General features: G+C 58.4%; 1 protein-coding gene across 1 annotated transcript; it reads left to right on the forward strand.

The window, feature by feature from the left end:
* Nucleotides 1-7460: 7460 nt before the first annotated feature.
* WNT6 (Wnt family member 6) lies at nucleotides 7461-19930 on the forward strand. Its single transcript, XM_068195569.1, has 4 exons — nucleotides 7461-7679; nucleotides 15633-15853; nucleotides 18748-19049; nucleotides 19326-19930. The coding sequence occupies exons 1-4, from the start codon at nucleotides 7603-7605 to the stop codon at nucleotides 19785-19787; spliced, it is 1062 nt and encodes a 353-aa protein (XP_068051670.1). The 5' UTR covers nucleotides 7461-7602; the 3' UTR covers nucleotides 19788-19930.
* The last annotated feature ends 909 nt before the right edge of the window (nucleotides 19931-20839 follow it).

A 20839-nucleotide genomic window follows, 5' to 3' on the forward strand; every position in this document is an offset into this window, starting at 1 on the left:
TTGCCCTGCCTCGGCTGGGTTCAGAGCCGGTGCAGCAGGAAAGCCCCTGCCTGAGGACTTCTGTGAGCTTCCCAGCCTGGGAAACTGAGGCCTTGTAGCTCTCACTCCCCCTGGCAGAGGATGTCTTGGCTTCTCCCAGCCTGCTGTAACTGTGCTTCCCCTTGCCGGGCAGTGGAACCCCGTGACCTCTTTCAGTTTGAAACAACTGCTTCTTGCAAAAAGAATGAAAATGACAGTTCCTGGTAAAAGGTCTCTCTTCATCTTTCTCATAAGCCCGTTTATATATTGAAAGGTTGCAATAAGATGTTCCTGAGCTTTCTCCAGTTTGGACAACAAAAATGTCTCAGCCTATCTTCACGGGAGAGGTGCTCCTGATCATTTTGTAGCCTTGTCTGGCTTGTCTGAACTTGCTCCAACAGGTTCATGCCTCTCGTACTGAGGACCCCAGAGCTGCTCTACTCCAAGTGGGTTCTTACAAGTATGGAGTGGAGCAGGAGCAACCACCTTCCTTGTCCTGCTGGGCAGGCTTCCTATTTTCCAGTCTCGGACATGATCTGCAAGTGCACGTTGTCGGCTCATTTACTGTTTTTGATCCCCCAGTGCCCCTGCCTGACTCCTTCTCTGCAGGGCAGCTCTCCGTCCGTCCATCCATCCATCCATCCATCCATTCATCCCTCAGACAAAACTGGTGCTAGGGTCGCCCCGACCTGTGTTCAGGACCTCTCACTCGGCCTTGTGGAAGGGCAGATTGTACCACCGCAGCGACTCCCCAGGCCGGTTCCCGATGCCCCGCAACCTGCTCGGGACACGGAGCCGGGCGCCGTTATCCCGGCTACTTCCCGCTCCTGCCGCTAGGCTGTGCTCCCCGTCCTCGGACGGCGGGAGCGGCGACGGGACCGGCCGGGGGCTCCGCCGGGGCCACTGCCAGGGTTATGGGGGAGGCCGTGCTGAAGGGGGCCGGGAGGGTTGGGTGAATCAGCCCCTCTCAGAGTCGCCCGGCGGGGACTTCTGAAGGGAACAGGCTGAGCCATGACCCATCCGCGGCCGGAGGATGCCGCGTGGAGCCGGGGATACCGCCAGCTCCTGGGAGGTCCCCCAGTGCGGAGCCAGTCCAGCTTGGCGACAAGCGCAGCAGAGGCGGGAGAGCAAATGATGTCTTCAGCCGTGGGGATGTGGAGCCGGGGGTGGCAGGTCACATCCTGTTGTCACTTTGCCCCAGGGATGCTGTGACTGTACTCATCCCACAGACCCATTGTCAGGTCCGACCTCATCTCACTGGTGGGACCTGTGGGTGCACATACAGGTACTGTGGGACCCCTTGCCTCTCTGTCCCTCAACTATCCACCACATGCTGCTTATGGAGGGTCCTGGCTGCTGGTCCTCCTCAGAGGGAGGGACAGCTCCTTTATGTGACTTGTGCAGTGTCACCCAGGAGCTGGAAATCTTTCCCAGAGTTGCATCCACTGACCCCGATTTGCTCTCCCACAGATGGGGGGGAGGAAGTGGGGTGTCCCAGGGGAGGGCATCCCTTTAATCATCCCCAGGAAAGCCCAGGCTGTGAGAAGGCTGATCCTGGGTCCTGAGGACTGTAAACAGCCCAGAGCACTGGACTGGAGATAGCTTGTTACAACAACTGTGTGTCACCACACTGTCACTGCCTGAGTCATGAGCCATGCTGGGGCCAGTGGGGCTGCAAAAGGGGACATGGGGAGATCAAGAGGAACATGGACAGATACCAGGTCTGGAGACAGCTGCTCTTCTCCAACACAAAAAGTTCAAGTGGGACCCTCTTGGCCCTCTCCCAAAGGTTTCCTTCCCCTCCTTTCCCTCTGTCTGACCCCTCAGACCTGGGCAGAGGCCTGGGGGCAGCACAAAGCCTTTGCAACAAGAGGCAGATCAACCAGCATGATGGTGTGTCCCCCATGACCACCATGGAGGGCTCAGCACCTGGCAGAATGCTCTGATTCAGGCTCCCCCTGCTTTGTGCCCCAAGGGACCCTGGTGGGCCAGGACCTTTCCGCGAGGACGTGAGAGTGGGATGCCGGAGAGAACCCGGGGCTGGCATGCTGTTATCACAGGAGGTGGGAGGCAGCCCCAGGCTGCTCTCAAGTGGTCCTGGCTGATTAGTGACTTCAAGTGCCTACGGAGTTATTCTAAGTCAAGTAGGAGCAAAGGGAGCCGACCCGAGACCAGTGCCGGGCTTTCCTAGAGTTTCCCGCATCACCTCTGCTCCCTGCCAAACTCTCCAAGACAGGGAGGTGTCTCCTCTTTTCCATCTGCTCTCCCTGTCCCTTACTCCTCCTGCAAAAGGCTATTTGCTCCAGCCTAAAGCAAACCTGATTTTATCTCCTGACTCCAGTTCCCTTGGCTGTGGGCCATGGTCGATGCCTCCCACGCAGAAGTTGTGAAGCCCATTCGGGGACCCGTGCACAGAGCAGGCTGTGTATGCTGCCACATGACATCATGTTTACAGCCCGCAGGGGCCCAAGGACAGCGGCATCGCTTGCAGCCCAGATATGCGTGTCCTTCCCATGGATGGACAGATGGATGTGTGGGGAGCTGGAATGAGTGGGATTGGCCACAGACCCATGCCTCCGTGAAGAGGGGTGGTTTCAGCTTTGTTGCTCTGCAAGCCAGTTTCCTTGGCCTCAGTTTCCTCTTTGGCCAGTGGAGAGTGGATTCTGTGCTAGCAGTGAGGGTGCACTGCTGCAGCAGCACAAGGTCGGGCCCTCAAATTGTTGTGCAGCGAGAACAGCAAATTTTCTCCCCATGGGACGTGGATGTTCCCTTCTCTCCCAGGACAGATGCTGTGTGAAACTTAGGTTGTTTGGAAAGAGCAACAACATCCAGAATTACATGAGCTCACTAAAGGGTGCTGCTAGGACCATCCTTTCTTCTGTCCATCCATCCATCCATCCATCCATCCATCCATCCACACTCGTAAGTAGCTTTCTCACAGCCATCCCATCTCTCTATCCATCTGCTGAGCTGTCTGTACACAAATCCATCCATCCATCAACAAAAGCATACATTACTCTTCCCATCCAGCCCCACACCTACCTGTCTATCCAGAGATCTACCCACCCATCTGTCCATCCATCCATCCATCCATCCATCCATCCATCCATCCATCCATCCATCCCTCTCCCAGCTGTCAGTGCCCAAGGGATGACCAGCCCTCCCTGAGGGAATGGTGTGTGCTGACAGGTGTGTGCACATGTATGTGTGGGTCATGCTGGCCATGCAAAGTGCTGTGGGTTGTGATGTCCCAAGCTATGTCCAGCCATGGGGCAGGGCCAGGAGTGCTGGCCAGGGGGAGGGGGACTTGTCTAATTTAAGAATGGGCCCTACAGCTGCTGTCAGCACCAGGCGGCTGTCATCTGGGGACAGGTCCTCATCAGCTCTGCTTGCTGTCCGCCAGCCTGACATGAAAGGGCTCTGCACCCCGATAAGGCCGCAGACGCTTGGTCCCAAAGGTGGACAGCACTGTGGCCAGTCCTGGGGGACCCTGAGGAGTAAGTTCTAGCATGGCTGTCCCCAAATTCACTGTCACTTCAGCACCACGTGGCTTGTGTGTTTGCATCAGCTGGGAGCTCAGCCATAGGGGCTACCCTCCACTTTGAGCACTGGATCATGCCCTGTATCATCACCATTTCCCACTGGTGACATAACCCTGGAGAGGGCACCATCCTCATCATCCCCCTGGCTGCCACAGGCCTGTCTGCTGGCTGCTACCCCGCACTGGAGTCCCCCGACTGTGAGCAGCCATGGATGGGGACCGTGTTGTTTTAATAAGATCATTCTCCTCCTGCCGTGAGGTCGCAACCTGGGCTTATGACATCACAGTGCGCTGCCATGGAAATGCCGGGATGTCACAAACACAGCTCGATGACCTCACTGCAGGAGCAGGAGATGAGGCCAATGTGGGTTTGATTGCCAATGTCCTCAGGAATAAAGGAGGGGAGGGATGCTGGGAAAATATGCGGCCGCTGAGCGCCAGGGTGTTTGGGTTGGAAATAGCCACGCTTTCCCCACAGCGGGAAAGGGCCATTACTTCCTCCCCTGTCCGCTCCCTCCCAGCAGCCAGACCCGCCCCCCCAGCCTTGTGGCTGTCGGGTAAGAGGGCTGTTGGAGCAGGGCACCCCCATCCATGCCCTTGGGGCTGCATGGCTGGGAATGAGAGACAGAGCTCAGCACAGTATCAGGGCACCAGCCTAGAGGCAGAGGGAGTTCAGTGGGGGGTGCAGGATGGGCCACTCAGGGGATGCTTTGTCTCACAAGCAGGCTGGGGATTGCTGGGGATGCTGTCACAAGAGGTAGAGTGGGTTGGAGTCCTGGGGAGGTCTCCTCTTCCCCAAGAGGACTTCAAATCCACACTGCTATATGGGGATGATTCTCCAACACAGCACCCTCAAAGCTGGACCTCAAAGCACCTCTTGGCCTCGCCCAGCCACCCAATAACTCTTCCCTCCCCTGCCCATAACCAACAACTTCTCCTGGGGAGCAACCCCTCTGTCCCATCATCCCTACCACAGCTGAGTTCTCTGTCCTCTGCAGACCTTGCCCCTAGGAAAAACATGGCTGGTTGTGGGGGCACCCGTCCCCCCACCTCTCTGCTGCAGGCGTGCAGGGGTGTCTGCTCTCCCCCTGCATCCTCCATCATTAATTTCCATCAGTGGCCAAGTGGGGCCGGGGCTGCCTGGGGGTGGCCGAGGAACACGGCGCTTTCCCCTGATAGCAAAAATAAATACATTAAAATTCTTGCAGGAGGCAGAAGAATGCGGGACGGCAGGAAAAAATTGTTTTATAATTTGTAATAACACAAAAGCCGGGGGGGGGGAGTGAGCTGCAAGAGGCGAGGAAAGGCAAAGACAAAGGATCAGCTGCGATGGTGGAGGCTGCTTCAGAGTGGCAGTGGCATCCCTGTCACCCTGGATTAGTATGACCACTGTCACCTTGTCCCCTGAAGTACGTGTGCCTTTGGGTCTTATTGCAGAAGGGGAGGCAGCAAGAAAATTACTGGAGCTGAGCGAACAGGCAACCACACCCCACCTGCTTAAGCAGGTCTCAGCATCTCTGTGCCTCAGTTTCCTCTTACTAAAGGAGAATTCTTATGCAGCTGTGAGAAAAGCTGTGAAATAGGGCAAACTCCTGGCATACACCCCATTCCAGCTCTTCTGATCCAGACACAAGGCAAGGAGCCCACCTTTGTCCACACTGCCCCACCAGCCCCTCTAAGGGGGCTTTGCCATAGGACCCAGGCAATGGGGCCAGTTCCCATAAGTGTGCTGAGGGCATCGCAGCCCCCCCGGCCCCCTCCAGCCTCACGCAGAGCTGACATGATAAGGCGAGTTGCTGAGCACCAGCGCCGCACCTGCTCGCCGAGACGGCACCCCCACCCCCCCCCCCCCCTCTTCGGGGCAAAATCAAAGGGATTTTTCTGCCCTTAGGAAATCAGATAAAGGCTTCTCACCTGCCCCGCGCTGCCTTTGCGAGGAGGCCAGGCGCTAGGGGCGGAGGGACAACAGGCACTTTCAACACACCAGCAGATGAGCCGTGCGTCGCAGTGAGCTCTGCCGGCAGGGGCTGGGCCCCTGGTACAGTGTCAGCCTCGCCCGGCCTCAGCAGGGATGTCCCCTCTCCCCGAGCTACTCGTTGCAGACTATCCCCCTGGATATCCCCCTAGATTAGAGGTGATGGGCTCCCTGTAGGACAGCTAGCATGGAGACTGGCGGGTGAAGGCAAAAGGCAACATGGTGCAGCAGCCCAGATGAAGTGCCCAGCTCAGGGACTGAGCCCGTGTCCCTATGTCCCCATGTTCCCATGCTGTGGCCAGGGCAGCTTAGTCCATGTCACCATGCCAAGGGTGCAGACCAGGAGCCCATTTCCTGTGTGGGAGGGCAGAGAAAGAGCAGGTGTGAATCCTCCAGAGGTGGTGGGAGTCTCTTACCTCCTGTGCCGAGGAGGGAGAGAATTGTGCCAAGCTGCAGATAAAGCCTGAGTCATTCACCACCGAATGCTGTTAGCAGGGAGCAGACATGCCCAGGTGAAGGGATGAAACCGCTGGCGATCAAGGCAAGGGGAACGGTTATGGGCAAACCAGGGGCTTGAGATGGGCAGGGTGATGGGAGGCCATGAAGGGGGACAGAGCACAAATAGCTGCTGGAGGGAGGGGTGATCTCACCAGCAGTGAGAGTGTTCTGCTTTGCCCATCATGGGTGGAAGACATTTCCTTTTCCCTTGGGCTAACCCAATGGCCCGGCTGTTTGCTCAGTGGAGCTGGGTACAGAGATCAGGTGAGACACCCCCAGGGTAGATCCTTTCCGAGGATCCATGACCCAGATGCTGCAGGGCTGGGAGCTGCATCGCCAACCTTTGCTGGGAGTCATAAATGACACAAGAGGAATCAGAGATGCAGAGAACTGGACTGAGCACTGGAAAACCGTTCCTGAGGCTCCTCTGTGGGGAGAACTGGAGTGGCAGGCTATGGGCTCCTCCTGTCCCCAGCTGCACAGCCCTTGTGTGGCCCCCTGCTACTTTCTGGGCACGTCAGCTTCCTCCTGCCCCAGGCAGCTCCTGCTGCTCCTCCTGTTATGATCTGGTGCTGGGGACTGTGTCCGTTCTGGGTCCCGGCTGCACCTGAAATGAAATCACCGTAAACAAGATGTCCCTCACCACACTCTTCTCGCGGTTCTCCTTGCTCCTAGGGCTGGCTCGATCATTCTCCTGCGTGTCCCTCTGCCTCAGGTGTGTCTCTCCAGAGTGCTGGAGCTAAGTGTTGGGAGATGCTTGTGAGGGGTCACTCCTCCAGCTTTCCCAGGCGGGACAGACTGGACTGAGGACAGGCAGGGTTATGGAGCCAGGCTTGTGCCAGGCGAGCGCAGTCACGGACAGGGGCCAGGCAGGGCTGTGCTGGGGGCAACACAGGGACGCCAGGTTTGGGCAAGGCCATGACAGGGGTGTCAGGGTCGGGCAAGAGTGTGACAGGAAGGTGTCGGGGCCACCTCGAGGCCAGGTCGGGTTTGACAGGGCTGCGGCAGGACCCCGAGTGGAGCCGGGCAGGGCTGTGCCAAGCAGAGCTCTGACAGGCAGGTCCGTGCCAAGCAGGTCCCGGGGATTCGGGGGCAGGGCTGTGCCGGCCAGATCCGCAAAAAGGGCTGAACATCCAAACGCGGCGGCGGGACGCGGGGCCAGACAGGCTGCGGCCACGGTCCTCTACCGGTGGGTGCCTGTGCCCACATCGTGTCCGTGGCTCTGCGCTGGGAACGGAGCCTGGCACCCGGGAGTCCCCCCGCCCGACCCGCCCTGTCCGTCCCCCGGGCTCCGGTTTCCCTGTCGGAGCAGATGCTTTCGCAGCCCCGTCCCTCCTCCTTCTCCGGAGCAGCCTCCGCGCCGCGCTCCAGCCGCCCGGAGGTGCCTGCCCAGCCCAGCCCAACCCAGCCCGGCCCGGACGGCCCCGCCGGCCGCGTTGCCTGCCCGGCCCGGCCCGGCGGAGGGAGACAGCGGGCACCCACCCTCCGGGGCCCCGGCCGGACCTCGGGGGGGCCCGGCTCCCGGCCAGTGGCGTGGAGCGTGTTCGACGCTTTCCTCAGTCCTGGCAGGATGCTGCCTTCCTCCCGGACCCAGCTGGGGCTCTTCTTCATCCTTCTCTGCCCGGCTAACATCATCGGGCTCTGGTGGTGAGTAGGACATCCCGGGGATGGGGGGGGTGGGGAAGCAGGAGGGCGCACAAGGTATCTCAATCTCCGGGGGTGGTCCCCCCCCGACTTGGGGACAAAAGAGTCCCCTACACGCAGGCACCACTTGGGTTGGAATTGCTCTTCACTGGCTGTTCTGATCCAGACCGGGGCACCCACATATTGTCAGTGTTTGGGCACACAAGTGTGTTGGAGGCAGCAAGCTGGGGGATCCTCAGGAGTATAGGGTGCACAGGTCCTGTGGTGAGAGTTGCACTTTGCCTCCCCGCACCCCCAGCCCACTGCCTGGGAGACTTGTATGCCTGAGGGGTGGGCAAGGGGGCTTAGTGGCTTCCAGACCCCTTCAATAAGTCAAATTTAATTAAAAGCCTTAGGGTCCCTACAGTGTCCCCCCTGAATGGTGGCCTGGACACAGCAGGGACAAAACCCCTATTTGTAATGGTGCCCTCATCAAAGGCAGAGACGGTGCCTTGCAGGATACCAGAGGGGGTGGGGGATTCATTACAGGCACAGAACTGGGACCCAGCCTTGGAAAGCCCAGGTATCTGTCGAAACATGAACTATTTAAATCTATTAAGAATTTCACCCAGCCTGTCTTTATCCGGTTTTAAGTGCTTAGATTCCAGCTCCCCAGCGTGCCGTCCAGGCTATCATTCATTATCTGAGGCTATTCGTCTCCACGTTGTCACACTCTTTTGACCCCTAAAATAAAGCTCTTCATAAGCCTTTCCCCTCACGGTCCCCTGCCTGCCCACCTTTATGTGATTTATTCCACATCTCCATTCCCTTTGCTAGCCCTGGCTCCAGGGCTGCACTGGGGGCCTTTGTCAGTTGTACATCAGCTGAGAGTTCGTCCCCGGAGCCCAAGCACCGTGTTTATTGCCAGGCAAGGGTTTAACATGGGGCTGAGAGAGACTTGCCTTGGGTTTTTTTGCTAGAAAGGGGGAGACTGAGGTAGGGCAAGCCCTGGCCAAGGCAGGGTGCTTGTGGAGGGTCTCCATGCTCCGTACCACCCACCTCAGGGTAGCTGTGCCACGGCAGGGCATATGCCCTCCTGATGCCTGAGACCTGCTGTTTTTCCCTGGCTGATTCTCAGACATACACACAGCTGTCCCTTCAGCTGTCCATGCTTTCTCTGCCGCATCCTCATCAATATCTCCAAGTTCATGCCCTGTGCTCTAGCTTTGAGGACATCTGCCCATGACTGGAGCAGGTAAAGGTGAAGCAGAAGCTCATTTTGCTTTCATTTCAGGGGCAGGCAGACAGCACCAGCAAGGGCAGGGTGTGGGGTACTGGTGCTCCTTGCCCCAGGTGCTCAGAACTGCGTCTCACTGTGGAGTCTGGGTCCTGCTGGTGCCATGTGTGCACAGGCAGCAGTGACTTCAGGAGATTAGCAGGATTTGGCAGGGGAGGGCAAAGGGTCAAATTTGTTTTTTCTTCTTTTAAAAAAAGAAGAAGAAAAGGAACCTTTATTTTAAGAATAATAACTCAGCTGCCTGATGCATGGCGAATGCACTGGGCAGTGGAGTGGCTTCAGGGGGATCACCAGCTCACACTCTGCTTCACTCTGGAGCCAGCGAGCTGGGAAGAGGTGGTGGGTGGATGAGGCCACCAGCACCACCAAACGGACGTGCCAGGCTTCCTGGGACAGGGCATAGGAGCAGCTGGGTAATTAATGAACTGCTTCTCTCAGAGTTTGGTGTTTTGGCCCCTGGCTGAGGTCATCTCAGGGAGCCCTTCCTGTGTGGGGCAGAGGAGTCTGGGCACTCATGACAGGCATCTTCCCATGTGCCTGCTCCTGGTACTGGTCCCCTCTCCCAGGTCTGGGTAGCACTGATGTCTGTGGGTTTTGCTGTTGGTGGGGAGGGGTTCAGGGGAGCAGCTGTGTGTTGTGCCAGAGCTCCTGGAAGCCCCAGGACTGGTGGCATTGATAGAACTGTTCCTTGCTGTCACTGTCATGAATGCATAGGGACTTTGGTGGCACACCTTTGTGTGTGCATCACTGGGCACTTGCAGATGCTTAACCAAGGGGGCATTTTCCACTGGCCAAGAAAGAAATGTCTGTACAACTTCCCCATCCCACCCCTGAGTACATCATCTGTGTGCCCATTTAAGCCAGCTTTTTCCCCCACTGATGACCCAATTTGTGAGAGAGGTGTGGTGGGTTGTAGCTGGGCTGGATCTCAAGAGGCACAGTCCCAGCCCAGGCAAGCAGCCAGGCCTGGCCACACACAGGTGGTGCCCATTGGGATCCTAGCACATGGTTGCATCTATGGAAAAAGATTTAGGTATGATGTACAAGCACTGACTTCCTGCTAGTGACATTGTAGCCTGAGAAAGAGCATCCTCATTGTGTTAGGATGTCCCCAGAGAATCACTGAAGTCACAGACCTTTCCATGGCAAAAGGGAGCAGGCTGTGGTCAGTGCCAATGGAAGATATGTCACTCACGTGCTGCTGGCACCTTGATTAGTGCCAAGCTGCAGGAAGTAGGCTCTCCTTGCTCCCATCGGCTCTGTAAATCCTCTTTCTTCCTCCTCCCCTATTCTTTACAGATTTCTTGCTCAGCTCCTTGTGCAACAGTGATTTCTCCCTGAGCAGTACAGGTAGGGACTGCCTGGGGCTCCTGGGCTGGCCCAGAGGCTGCAGAGATACAGAGAAGGCAAACTTAGTGTCTGAGGAGCCCCAGGCGGGTTCAGGGCAGGATTTCAGCCAAGCCGGTTTCCAGTCGGGCTGTGCCTGCAGGAGTGCAGAGGCACTCTGGGGATGGGGGCAAGCAAAACCAGCTTCCCTGGTGCCTGTTGGCTGTCCATGGGCATGGCTGAGAGCAGCTGGGAGATGGCAGAGAAAGCAAGGGAGAAAATCATCCCAGCTGAAATGTGCTCTGCTCCAGCTGTGGGTCTGAGGGGGCCCAGAGGGATGGACACCTGCCCTCCATCCCCTTCCCATCCATGCACAAGGGCAGTGCACCTCCACCTTTTCTTCAGAGGTGCTCAGAGAGGACCTCTCCCACCAGCCCCCGTGGCTGTACCCTTGCTTGAGGGGGTCCCAGTCCCATGTCCCTCAAGCCACACGCCCTGTGTGACCACCCAACAGTGGTCTCTTCTCTTTCCCTGCCCTGACCAGCACCCACCCTGCAAGGCTAGAGCCTGTAAGGGCAGGCTGCTGGGCTGGAGGGCTCTGCCTGCTTGCCTTGGGGTGAGCCTTGTGAGTCACCCCCTGGGCTTGCTGACCCACAGTTGCTACCCCACAGCACCCAACAGACTGGGCTGCCCAGCCTTCCCCGGCATGCCTTCTCCCCTGGAGCAGCACCACATGGGCAGAAATTAATCTCCCAGTGATAGAGCCCCTGCCTGATGCCGTCTCCCTGTGCCCTTGCTGGGGCAGCTGCTGACTTGCTGGGTTTTCTGAAGGGACAATGTTTCTCTTGCACCCTTTGAGATGATTACTGGCTCCAGCATTGGGCTACTTGTTTTCTTCCACAAAGGCAGATGAATTTCCCCCAATGCCATCCCTTGTCCCTGCTCCTGGTCACATCTACTCTCCCGTGGTGACACCCAGGCTCCTTGGCCATGCCCTACACATGCCCCCAACTGGAGGATTTGTCTGGCCTTTGCATCAGAAACTTGACCACTTCAAATACCCCTCATGCAGGAGGGTCCTGGGCACACCCTGACATCTGCTCAGGCTTTGCATGGTCCTCCCACAACAAGTAGGCCAACTAGCCAAGCCCTCACGCTACCCCAGCTCCAGCCTCTGTCAGCACCCAGAAGAAGGACTCAGTGACCACGAGTGGGTGGACTTCTTTCTTCTTATCCCAGCCCTTCCAGGGTTTGGACATGGCTTCAGGACCACCACCTCTGCAGGTGAATGCTCCCTCCATCCCCCCAGTACCTGCAGCACAAGTTTGGGCAGCTCCTGTTCACGGCAGCCTGGCCTCAGCATGACCCTGCAGCTAGCAGGTCCATGGACTGATTCAATGCCATGCCAAAGCCTCTATCCTTTAGGCAGCTTCACAGCTGTTTGCATGCCGTCCTTGCCAAGGAGATGTTAGGGGGAGGGCAGGAAATGGGGGTCCCCCTTCTCTTCCCAACCCATGGCATTTCCTGCTCCCTCAGTGCCCCGGGTGCTGTTCTGCAGCCAAGCCCTGGCTGTGCCCCCCAGGGCAGTGACTTGCTGCTTACTCACCACACCTTCCTGGGCCTCCTGCTCTGTTTCCACACCCAGCTGCCTGGTTAGTGGCAGCACCCACGCATGGCCCCGGGTGAGGGGCTGAGTGCCCGTCACATGCCTGCATGGGCTGTAGGAAAGCTGGGTGGGTGAAAATTCATCTGTGGGTCTCCCTTGCACTGTTTGCACAGCTTGGAAAGAGTCGGGCTCCCTTTGGGTTTGACTTGTCGGCTGTCATGCAGTGTGACATCATTGTGTGTGGCGTGAGGTGGCCTATGTCCCCACGGATGGATGTTTGTTCTCCAGGGCTGTCATCCTGCAGTTCTTACCTCTCCAGGTGGGTGCAGAATTACCTGTGGGCTCAGAGTGGTGACCTGGGTACCCTAGTACTGTGCTTCGCCCTGCTGAAGGCTTTCTGTCCACATACAGGACAGAGACCTGTATGTGAAGCAAGCCACAGCCTTACTACCCTAGAGTCTCCTTGCCCCACAGAAGTGTCCAGGCAGCAGTACACAGTGGGTGCAGGCCTGTCAGATCCCACATGGATCTGGCATGGCCCAAGCACTGCTCTCCCGCAGGTGTGACTTTTGAAAGCTGACTATCCTCCTTCTCACTCACTCAACCTCACTCCCTTGGCTGGCAGGGGCCAGAAGTCCTGCTCCACATCACCCCCATGCCCAAGGAGAAGATGGTGACTTGGTCCAGGCTCCTTGGTCCATGATTTTGGCTGGGAATGAGACTGGGACGTACTGGAAGCTCCATGACCATGAGCTGATCTGGGAAAAAACGGTGATTATGGCTCTCAGGAGCCCCCGTCTCTGGTTGCAACAGGCACAGCATCCAGAGCACAGGGGTTGCTTCAGAAGCCCTGGTGACTCCAGTTTGACATGTGTCACTGGGACTGGGCAGCCTAAGGGGTGACAGCAGCAGGTGGGCAGTGGTTTGCAGCCCCTTTTCTGTGCCTCAGTCTCCCCTTTCAGCAATGGGTTGTTTCCCTTACTCAGGGATGCTGGGAGGTTGGATAGTGGGGCTCATCATCCCACTGGCTTTCAGGGCAAGCCAGAGCCCTCCAGCAGCAGCTCTGGAAGCCAGCAAAGGGCACCAGGGGCAGGTGGCAGGGATGCTGCTGTGCTGCAGAGCCTGGTTGGGGGCTCCCAGGCAGGAGGCGGCAGGGGGCCGAGGTGCCCCAGGCAAGTTGCGGGGAGCCGGGCTGGCGACCCTGTTCCCTCACCAGGGCAGGGGGAGGAGTGCCCGGCAGCAGAGGTGGGGCACCTTAATTGTAGATGCGGGAGGCCTTGGAGCGGGACAAGCTCAGGCAGATCTGGGCCCTGCGCCGGAGCCCTTGCCAAAGTGGTAGCAGTTTGGCAGCATTTTTCTTGCCCTTGTCTCCCCCCCCCCATTCTCCCCCCCCTCTAAACCCTCCAAAGCAAAACAGCTCTTGGGCTCCCGGCAGCCTCCCTGTGCCAGAAAGTGTAGCCCAGCGGAAATTAATATTGCTTTGGACTTAGGCAGCCCATCCCACGCTTCGTCGGCATGGATGGAAAGCTCCTGCGCTCTCCGCCAGCCTTGCTGCCGCCTGGACCATGGGTGGGGACCCCCGCAGTGCCGGTGAGCCGCCCATCACCCCCCAGACCCGCGGGGCTGAGCTCTTCTTCCTGGCCTGATCCAGCGGGCTGGGGTGAGCCACAGTTCAGTATTTGATCTGACGGCCCCGGGGGGCTGGTGCGTTTTTATATGAGTACAAAGAGTCGTCTCTTAATGAAAGTCCCATCTTGGCTCCCCCTCTTCCCCAGTCCACCGGCGGAGGCAGCCAAACCTCCGCCATCCTGCTGTAGATGTTGGGAGCCCGTGGTCACAAAGGATAGCGAGCTTGGAGACCAACATGGAGGCTTGAATCCCTGTATGGTCATCATGGGATGGGTCTAGACATATTTTCTAGTCACTTTCCACCTGGGCTTCAGTTTCCCCATCTATGGAGGACTGGTGGCAGGCAAGCTCTGCGATGCTTCCCTAGCTGCGCCATCCCTTTGCAGAGGTTCATGTGAATGATGCAGCAAAGGGAAACTGAGCTGCTGGGAGCAAAGGGAGATGGGTTCTCCCCAGCAGAAGTGTGGGCTTGCCTCAGTTTCCCTGCTGGAAGTTCCCTTTCCAGGCTATGTCTCTCTGTTGAGCTGTTTAACCTTTAAACCTCCAGCCAAAGCATAAGGGCTCCTTTTCCAGGCTATGTGAGAGGGCACGTCCTCTCCAAGCCCAGCTGGGGTCTGGTAGGCAGGAGATCCAGGCAGCTGGGGAGCTGACATGAATCAGGGTGATCCTGGCAGGGCTTTGAGCTTCAAACAGGAGGCTTGGAGGGGGTTTGCACTGGGGACAGGATTGCAAGCAGAATACTGCAGCCTGGTGTCCCAAACACAGCCCCCCAGCTGCACAAGAGTGAAAAGGAAACCCAGAACACAGCTAAACACTGAGATTCAGCTTGTGATTTTCGAGCCCCTGGGGCTTGGCCAGACTATAAAGCTCTGGGTTTGGAAGCCGTGCAGCTGATGCTCTCCAGTGAGTGGGGCTGAAGGCAGCACGGCCGCCCAAGCACTGCTCCCCAGGGAATCCCAGGGAACGTAAGCTCCCAATCATCAGGCATGTCCTGATTCTGGGGTATGCTGGGTCCAGCCCTGAGGTTCTGTGGGCATCCATGACCATGAAATCATGTTATTGAGCAGGATGAGCTCTGAGCCCACAGGAGCAGTGCTGGAGGCAAAGGTGGGCTGAGTTTAGGGTGTGCTGAATTCGTGTGGCCCATGGCTCCGGAGCTGCCCGTGGCAGAGCTGGAGCATTGCCCGTGCCAGCACGAGGCAGGGTGCTGGCAGGCTGCGCAGCTGCGCGAGCTGTACCGTGGAGGGCACTCCGGGCGAAATGTGTGGGGAAAGTACAGGAGTTTCTGTAGCTGATGGCACACCAGGGAGCACAGCGTTGTGCTCAGACTTTGCCCTCAGGGCCAGAGAGTCAGGCACCTCACTCCAGCTGTGCTGGCAAGGAGGAGCTGCCTCTGACGTGGGCCCAGCCAAGACTTGCCCTCCCTCACTGGCATTGGCAAAGCTGGCAATGCCACCTGCATCCCTCCCTTGCACTCCCGCACCCGCCTGCGGCTCCGTTCCCTGGAGTCAGTGCCTGGATTTGGGGAGGTGAGTACAGGATCCTGGCCAGCAGCCGAGGGGCTTTATCAGAGACAAGGTCACTCAACTAGTCTCCCACAGGGTAGAGCAGCGAGAACCCGTGGAGAGGGGGAGACACACCAAGAATGCTGGCTGGGCTCCTTGTTGTGTCCACAGCTCTGGGAGACGCAGCTGCATCGGGCATCAGTCACATGGCAATGCCAGGGCTGGATTAGGTCAGTGCCAGCAGATGCTGAGTAGCACAGTATTTCTGCCACCTCCGTTGGGGACACCACTATCACCCCCACAGATGTCCCCAAGGATGTAGAGTGGTACGTGCCAGCATCATCCTATAGCCTGTCCCACGGTAGGAGATCCCCCCCCATTCCCCAGTGGATGGACAGGGCAAGGTATTGCCTGGGTGAGTCACGCATACCTACTGTCCTACCCCCACTGCATATGTCTCTCTGTCCCCTTGTCACCTGGGCTCAGCATGGAGCTGGCACTGCCCTGCAGCCTCGCTCCATGCCTGGGGGTAGGTCTGGTCATGTCCCATCCACACCCTGGCCTCTTCTGGGCTTGGGTGCTGGTTTTGCTCTGCTCGCTGTCCCCTCCTGCAGGGCAGTGGGGAGCCCCCTGGTCATGGACCCCAACAGCATCTGCCGCAAGACGAAGCGGCTGGCGGGGAAGCAGGCAGAGCTGTGCCAGCTGGAGCCAGAGATTGTGCAGGAGGTGGCCAAGGGCACCAAGCTGGGCGTCCGGGAGTGCCAGTACCAATTCCGCTTCCGCCGCTGGAACTGCACCAGCCACAGCAAGTACTTCGGCAAGATCCTGCAGCAGGGTAAGGCCAGTGCTTCCTCAGCTTCCCATTTCCCAAAAAGACCCCAGCCTGGTGAAGCACCTCCCCGGGACTCCTGGAGCAGAGTCTTGGCTTGTAAAGTTGTGTGTGTGTGTGTGTGTGCATGTAGGGGGTTGCTCAGTGCTCCCCAGTGCAGTCACGCTGAGGTTTTGCTGCTGGGACATGTCTTCCTGTGTTGTAATGAAGCAATTACCAATGCTCCCAGACAGTGCGGGGCTTCATGAAGCCCAAGAATGCACCCTCGTCTGGCAGTGATTTACTGCTCCCCCAGGACCCCAGGGTGTGCTGTGGGAAGGGGCCCGTCTGGGAGGCAGCGTGCAGCCGTTGGGAGCTGCCCCTCACCCCATGGGTGCCCTTCACATCCCTCCTCCTGGCCTTGCAGGGAGTGGAGGAGTGTTTGTCTCCTGTCCCTGTCCCTCGATGGACACCCTGATGTCACCCTGAGGAACAGGGCTGGGTGGCAGGAAGGTATGTGCAGGTCTCAGACAGTGGATACAGCGATCCAAGCCAGGCCCAGCTGCATCAAAATCAGAGCAGGGGCAGAGCAAGAGGGCACCCATGAGTGTGTAAGGGATGGGAAAGCCCTGCCACATTCCTCAGGGAGAGTTGCTGAGAGTGGATGGTGCTCCAAGAAAGAGGGGTTGATTGAAACACCTTGGGCTGGTAGGATCACTTAGTGTGAGGTGAGTTCAGTCCTGTCCCTCTTCCCATGTTGGTCCCTGTGCTATGGCAAATGAAGATGCTGGAGCAAGCCCCAGACTCCTCAGCCATCACATCTGTTGGTGCATGGCCAGCCCAAGGCAAAGAGGATAAGTCCATGGGACATGCTGGGGGGTGTCAAGGTGGCATCCCTGGGGGGATTGGAGAGGGCAGGGTGCCCTGGGCACCCAATTGGCTGCAGATACTAGTGGGGGTCAGAGCTAGTCTGGAGGGAAACACTGGCCCATGGGAGGGGGATTGGCTGAGATTTGCAGATAAGGGTTCCCCCCAACACAGGGAGGTGTATTCAGTCAAGAGGCAGTGAGTCAGGGCACATGGGGGACTTTCCTGCCTCTGGAGTCACCTATTTTCACCATAAACTGGCAGTGAGGCAGGTAGGATCTGTGCCAGGCAGGGATCTGCTCTGGAAGAGGGGTGGTGCCAGAATGCAGGGCCAGACCAGGTGGTGAGTGAAAGGTACTGGCAGATGAGCTGCTGGGTACCCAGGAACAGCTTGTGTTGGAGGAGGCACAGGCACATCAAGCATGGGGATGCTGAAGGAGCCACCACATTGGTCCAGCCTCACTGCTGGGGTGGTAGAGATAAGCAATGTCATAGGGACAGTGGTGAGTTTGAGTCCCTGGCACTCTGAGGACATGGGGCATCCCAGCTAGAGGTGTGGAGTTCCCCAGGGTAACAAGGTGGGTGTCAGAAGCCCTCAGAGGTGCCAGCAGGCACCAGCCTCCCTGTAAGCCTGCAGGGACTGCACAAAGTATCTCAGTATTTTTGGGGTTCCTAGCTCCATCACATGAACACTTTCCCTCCAATATCCTTTTCTATCCAAGGATGCTGCAAACCTCTCATTCCTGGCCATAGCCACCCTGGCACAGTCATGGCTGTCCCCCTCTTCCCTTGCTGCCACCTGTGCCAGGTGTGGCATGCCAGGGCAGGTTGCTTGGGGGCAGCCACGTGTCTGGAGGAACTGTCAGAGGAGCAGCATCCCCCCAGGGCCCAGCTGGCAGGGTGGTATGGGGACCTCTGCCAGCTTTGGGCAGTCTGCTGAGGTTTCTGCCAGCCCCAGGTGGGAGCAGGCGGGTGGTAGAGTGGCTTGCAGGGGCAGGAGGGCCTGGGGAGGGGGTGCTACTGCCTTGGTGGCACTGCCAGAAAGGCACCGGTGTGCCCAGTTCCTGCTAACACCAGAGGGATGCAGGTGCTGCGTGGGCTTTTGGAGGAGCTGCTCATGGAAGTGGTGCCCTGGTATCCCTCTTCCTGCAGCCTCCCCAAGTCAGAATACTGAAGATGGAGGGATGGGACACCCCCCAAAACCCACCTTCCCCTCCCTCCCCAGGAATCCCCTGCAGGCCACCACCCTGGGCCCCACCACCCTGGGCCAGGCCTGCCCTGGCATTTGGGTGGGCAGGAGCTGGGCTGGCATGGAGCAGGGGGAGCAGGAGCCCCCCGAGCAGGGCGCCGCACCCCTGCTGCCAGAATCCCCCGCTGGCTGCGGCTGCGAGCGGCAGGTCCGGGCAGGGGAAAGATGCTTGGAATTCGTGTCCCGGAGCAGAGAGAGACAGGAGCAAATACTAATAATAAATAATCCTGCAGGGTGGAGGCTGTGCCGGTGGAGAGAGGGGGGCGGGCAGCTCCCCATGGCAAAGAGGGTAGTGGGGGGAGAGCAGACAGCACGGCTTCATCTCTGCTGCCCTGCAGAGGGTGTGTGGCACCCTTGGTATCCCTCGCAGTGTTTGTTTCCAGGTGCCAGTTTGGAGCTGGGCTTGGGATTTTTACTGCTTGGGGGGATATTGCAGGGTAGTGTGAGGAAGCTGTGGGTACCACCTGGTCGTGTGGGACCACTCTCTGCTCTCTGAGCTTCCCTCTTTCCCATGGGCCAGCACCCAGACTTGCAAGAAGAGGTGGGAGATTTGTTGCCTCTTCACAGCTGAGTGCAGGAACACTGGGAGGGCCTGACCATCCCCCAGAGTTTTCAAATCTGCTTGCAAGAGGCATCTCCTGCTCCAGTCAGCCCGTTCCAGGGTGGGTGCATCACCCAGGGAACAGCACCGAACACATATGAAGAGGGAGAACGGGGAGTCGGAGCCCCTGGGATGTCAGCCAGGGGGTGGTGCTTTGCTTGCTGGAGCTGACCCCACATCCCGGCCCTGTTCATTCTCCTGCAGATATCCGTGAAACAGCCTTCGTGTACGCCATCACGGCGGCTGGAGTGAGCCACGCCATCACGCAGGCCTGCAGCATGGGCGAGCTGCTGCAGTGTGGCTGTGAGCTGACACGGAGCCGGGCCCCCCCCTCGCCCACAGCGGGGCCAGGCGCAGAGGGCACCGCCTGGGAGTGGGGGGGCTGTGGGGATGATGTGCAGTTCGGCTACGAGAAATCCCAGCAGTTCATGGATGCCAAGAACAAGAAAGGCAAAAATGACATCCGAGCTCTTATCGACCTGCACAACAACGAAGCCGGGCGCTTGGTAAGGCCACTGCACTCCCTGTCCCCTGGACCCTTTGTGCCCCTGCCCAGCCACCACCTTCAGTGTCCCCAAGCCAGGTACCTGCACCAGCTTTGGCTGAAATATCACCCAATATCTTTTGGGCATCCTTTGCAGGATAACCAGAAACCTCCGGGCCACTCTCCACCCCCAGCCCTTCCCCCGGGCCAGGGCAGCACCAAGAGGCGGGGTTTTGCCTGGGGGTGCTGGGCAGCGAGAGAGGGACCCGAGGGCAGAGCATCGCTGTCTCTTCCTCAGGCGGTGCGCAGCTACATGAGGACAGAGTGCAAATGCCACGGGCTGTCGGGCTCCTGCACCCTGCGGACCTGTTGGAGGAAGATGCCCCATTTCCGCGAGGTGGGGGATCGCCTGCTCGAGCGCTTCAATGGGGCTTTCAAGGTGATGGGAGGCAACGACGGGAAAACCCTCATCCCTGTGGGTGACAACATCAAGCCTCCCGATAAACAGGACCTTATCTACTCGGCCGACTCACCTGATTTCTGCTCGGCTAATCGTAAGACAGGCTCACTGGGTACCAGGGGCCGTGTCTGCAACAGCACAGCCATGGACACGAGTGGCTGCGACCTGCTGTGCTGCGGGAGAGGGCACCGGGACGAGACGGTGGTGCTGGAGGAGAACTGCCTTTGCCGCTTCCACTGGTGCTGCGTGGTGCAGTGCCGCAAGTGCTCCGTCCGTCAGGAGCTCAGCCTCTGCATCTGACAGCCTGGGGTCAGGCGAGGACAATTTGGGAGGCCACCTCCAGGCTCACAAGGCTCCCCTGGGACAGAGACAGGTGAAGCCAGTGGCAGGGTCAGCATGGGTGAGCTCAGCTCTGCGCTCTTGGGAGTCCTGGCTTCCCCAGAAGGCAGCATGGGGCTGCCTGGCATCCCCAAGGTCCCCGTGGCACAGAGCTTCCACTAATAAAGCTATTTAAAGCCATATGCCACAGCGCTTCCTGGGGAGGGCTGAGAAGCGCTGACCGCCGTACTGGAATGGGATTAGCCAGAGAGCTGCCTTGCCCCAGCTGTGAGTCCCAGTCAGTCACACTCCTGCCAGCCCCTAGCCCTGCTGGGACCTGTGGGTGAAGTCCAGTTCATTTTTTGTCTGCTCTCTGTTTTTCTCTGTGGTTGTTAGGCCTGGAGATGTGTGTGGATGAGGGCAAGTACTCTCCTGCCCTGCTCTGCTGATTCCAGTGTGTGAGTGCTCTCCTCCCATCACCCACAGCTGTCATTGCTTGGGGTGCCAGTTTGTGTCCCACCACTATCTGACCTGGGATGTTTGCAGTCCGTGATGCTTCCACGCATGCCTCATGCCAGAGGTACATCTAGCTGCCCTAGCACTATGCTCTTGTGCTCTGACTTCCTTGAAGGGACCTTGTATTCTTTTCACTCCAGCCATGGTCACTGCAGTCCCCACTGCAGAGTCTGGCACACAGAAGCCCTGGACAGCACTGGCACTGTTGGCTTGGTGGCATGCAAGGCATTCACTTGGCATGCCATGGGCCACGTGCAACCCCACCTGGATGGCAGGGTGCCAGGCATGTATGTCTTTATAACCTGATCAGCCTGTGCCCCTCATGGACAAACACAGACTGAGGAGCAGCCTGCCTGGCTGCCCAGCAAGGCAAGCTGCCAAGCCTCTGTTCCAGGGGCTCCAGGAATCTCTGAGGGGGTCCCTCCCATGCTGCAAGGAGCCCTCAGGAACTGGTTTCTCCAGGATTACCCAGCATAGGGGTTTAGGTGATTGCAGAGTGGAATGTGTGTGTGCAGTGC

This window comes from Anomalospiza imberbis, chromosome 7, assembly GCF_031753505.1.
Source record: "Anomalospiza imberbis isolate Cuckoo-Finch-1a 21T00152 chromosome 7, ASM3175350v1, whole genome shotgun sequence".
NCBI lineage: Eukaryota > Metazoa > Chordata > Aves > Passeriformes > Viduidae > Anomalospiza > Anomalospiza imberbis.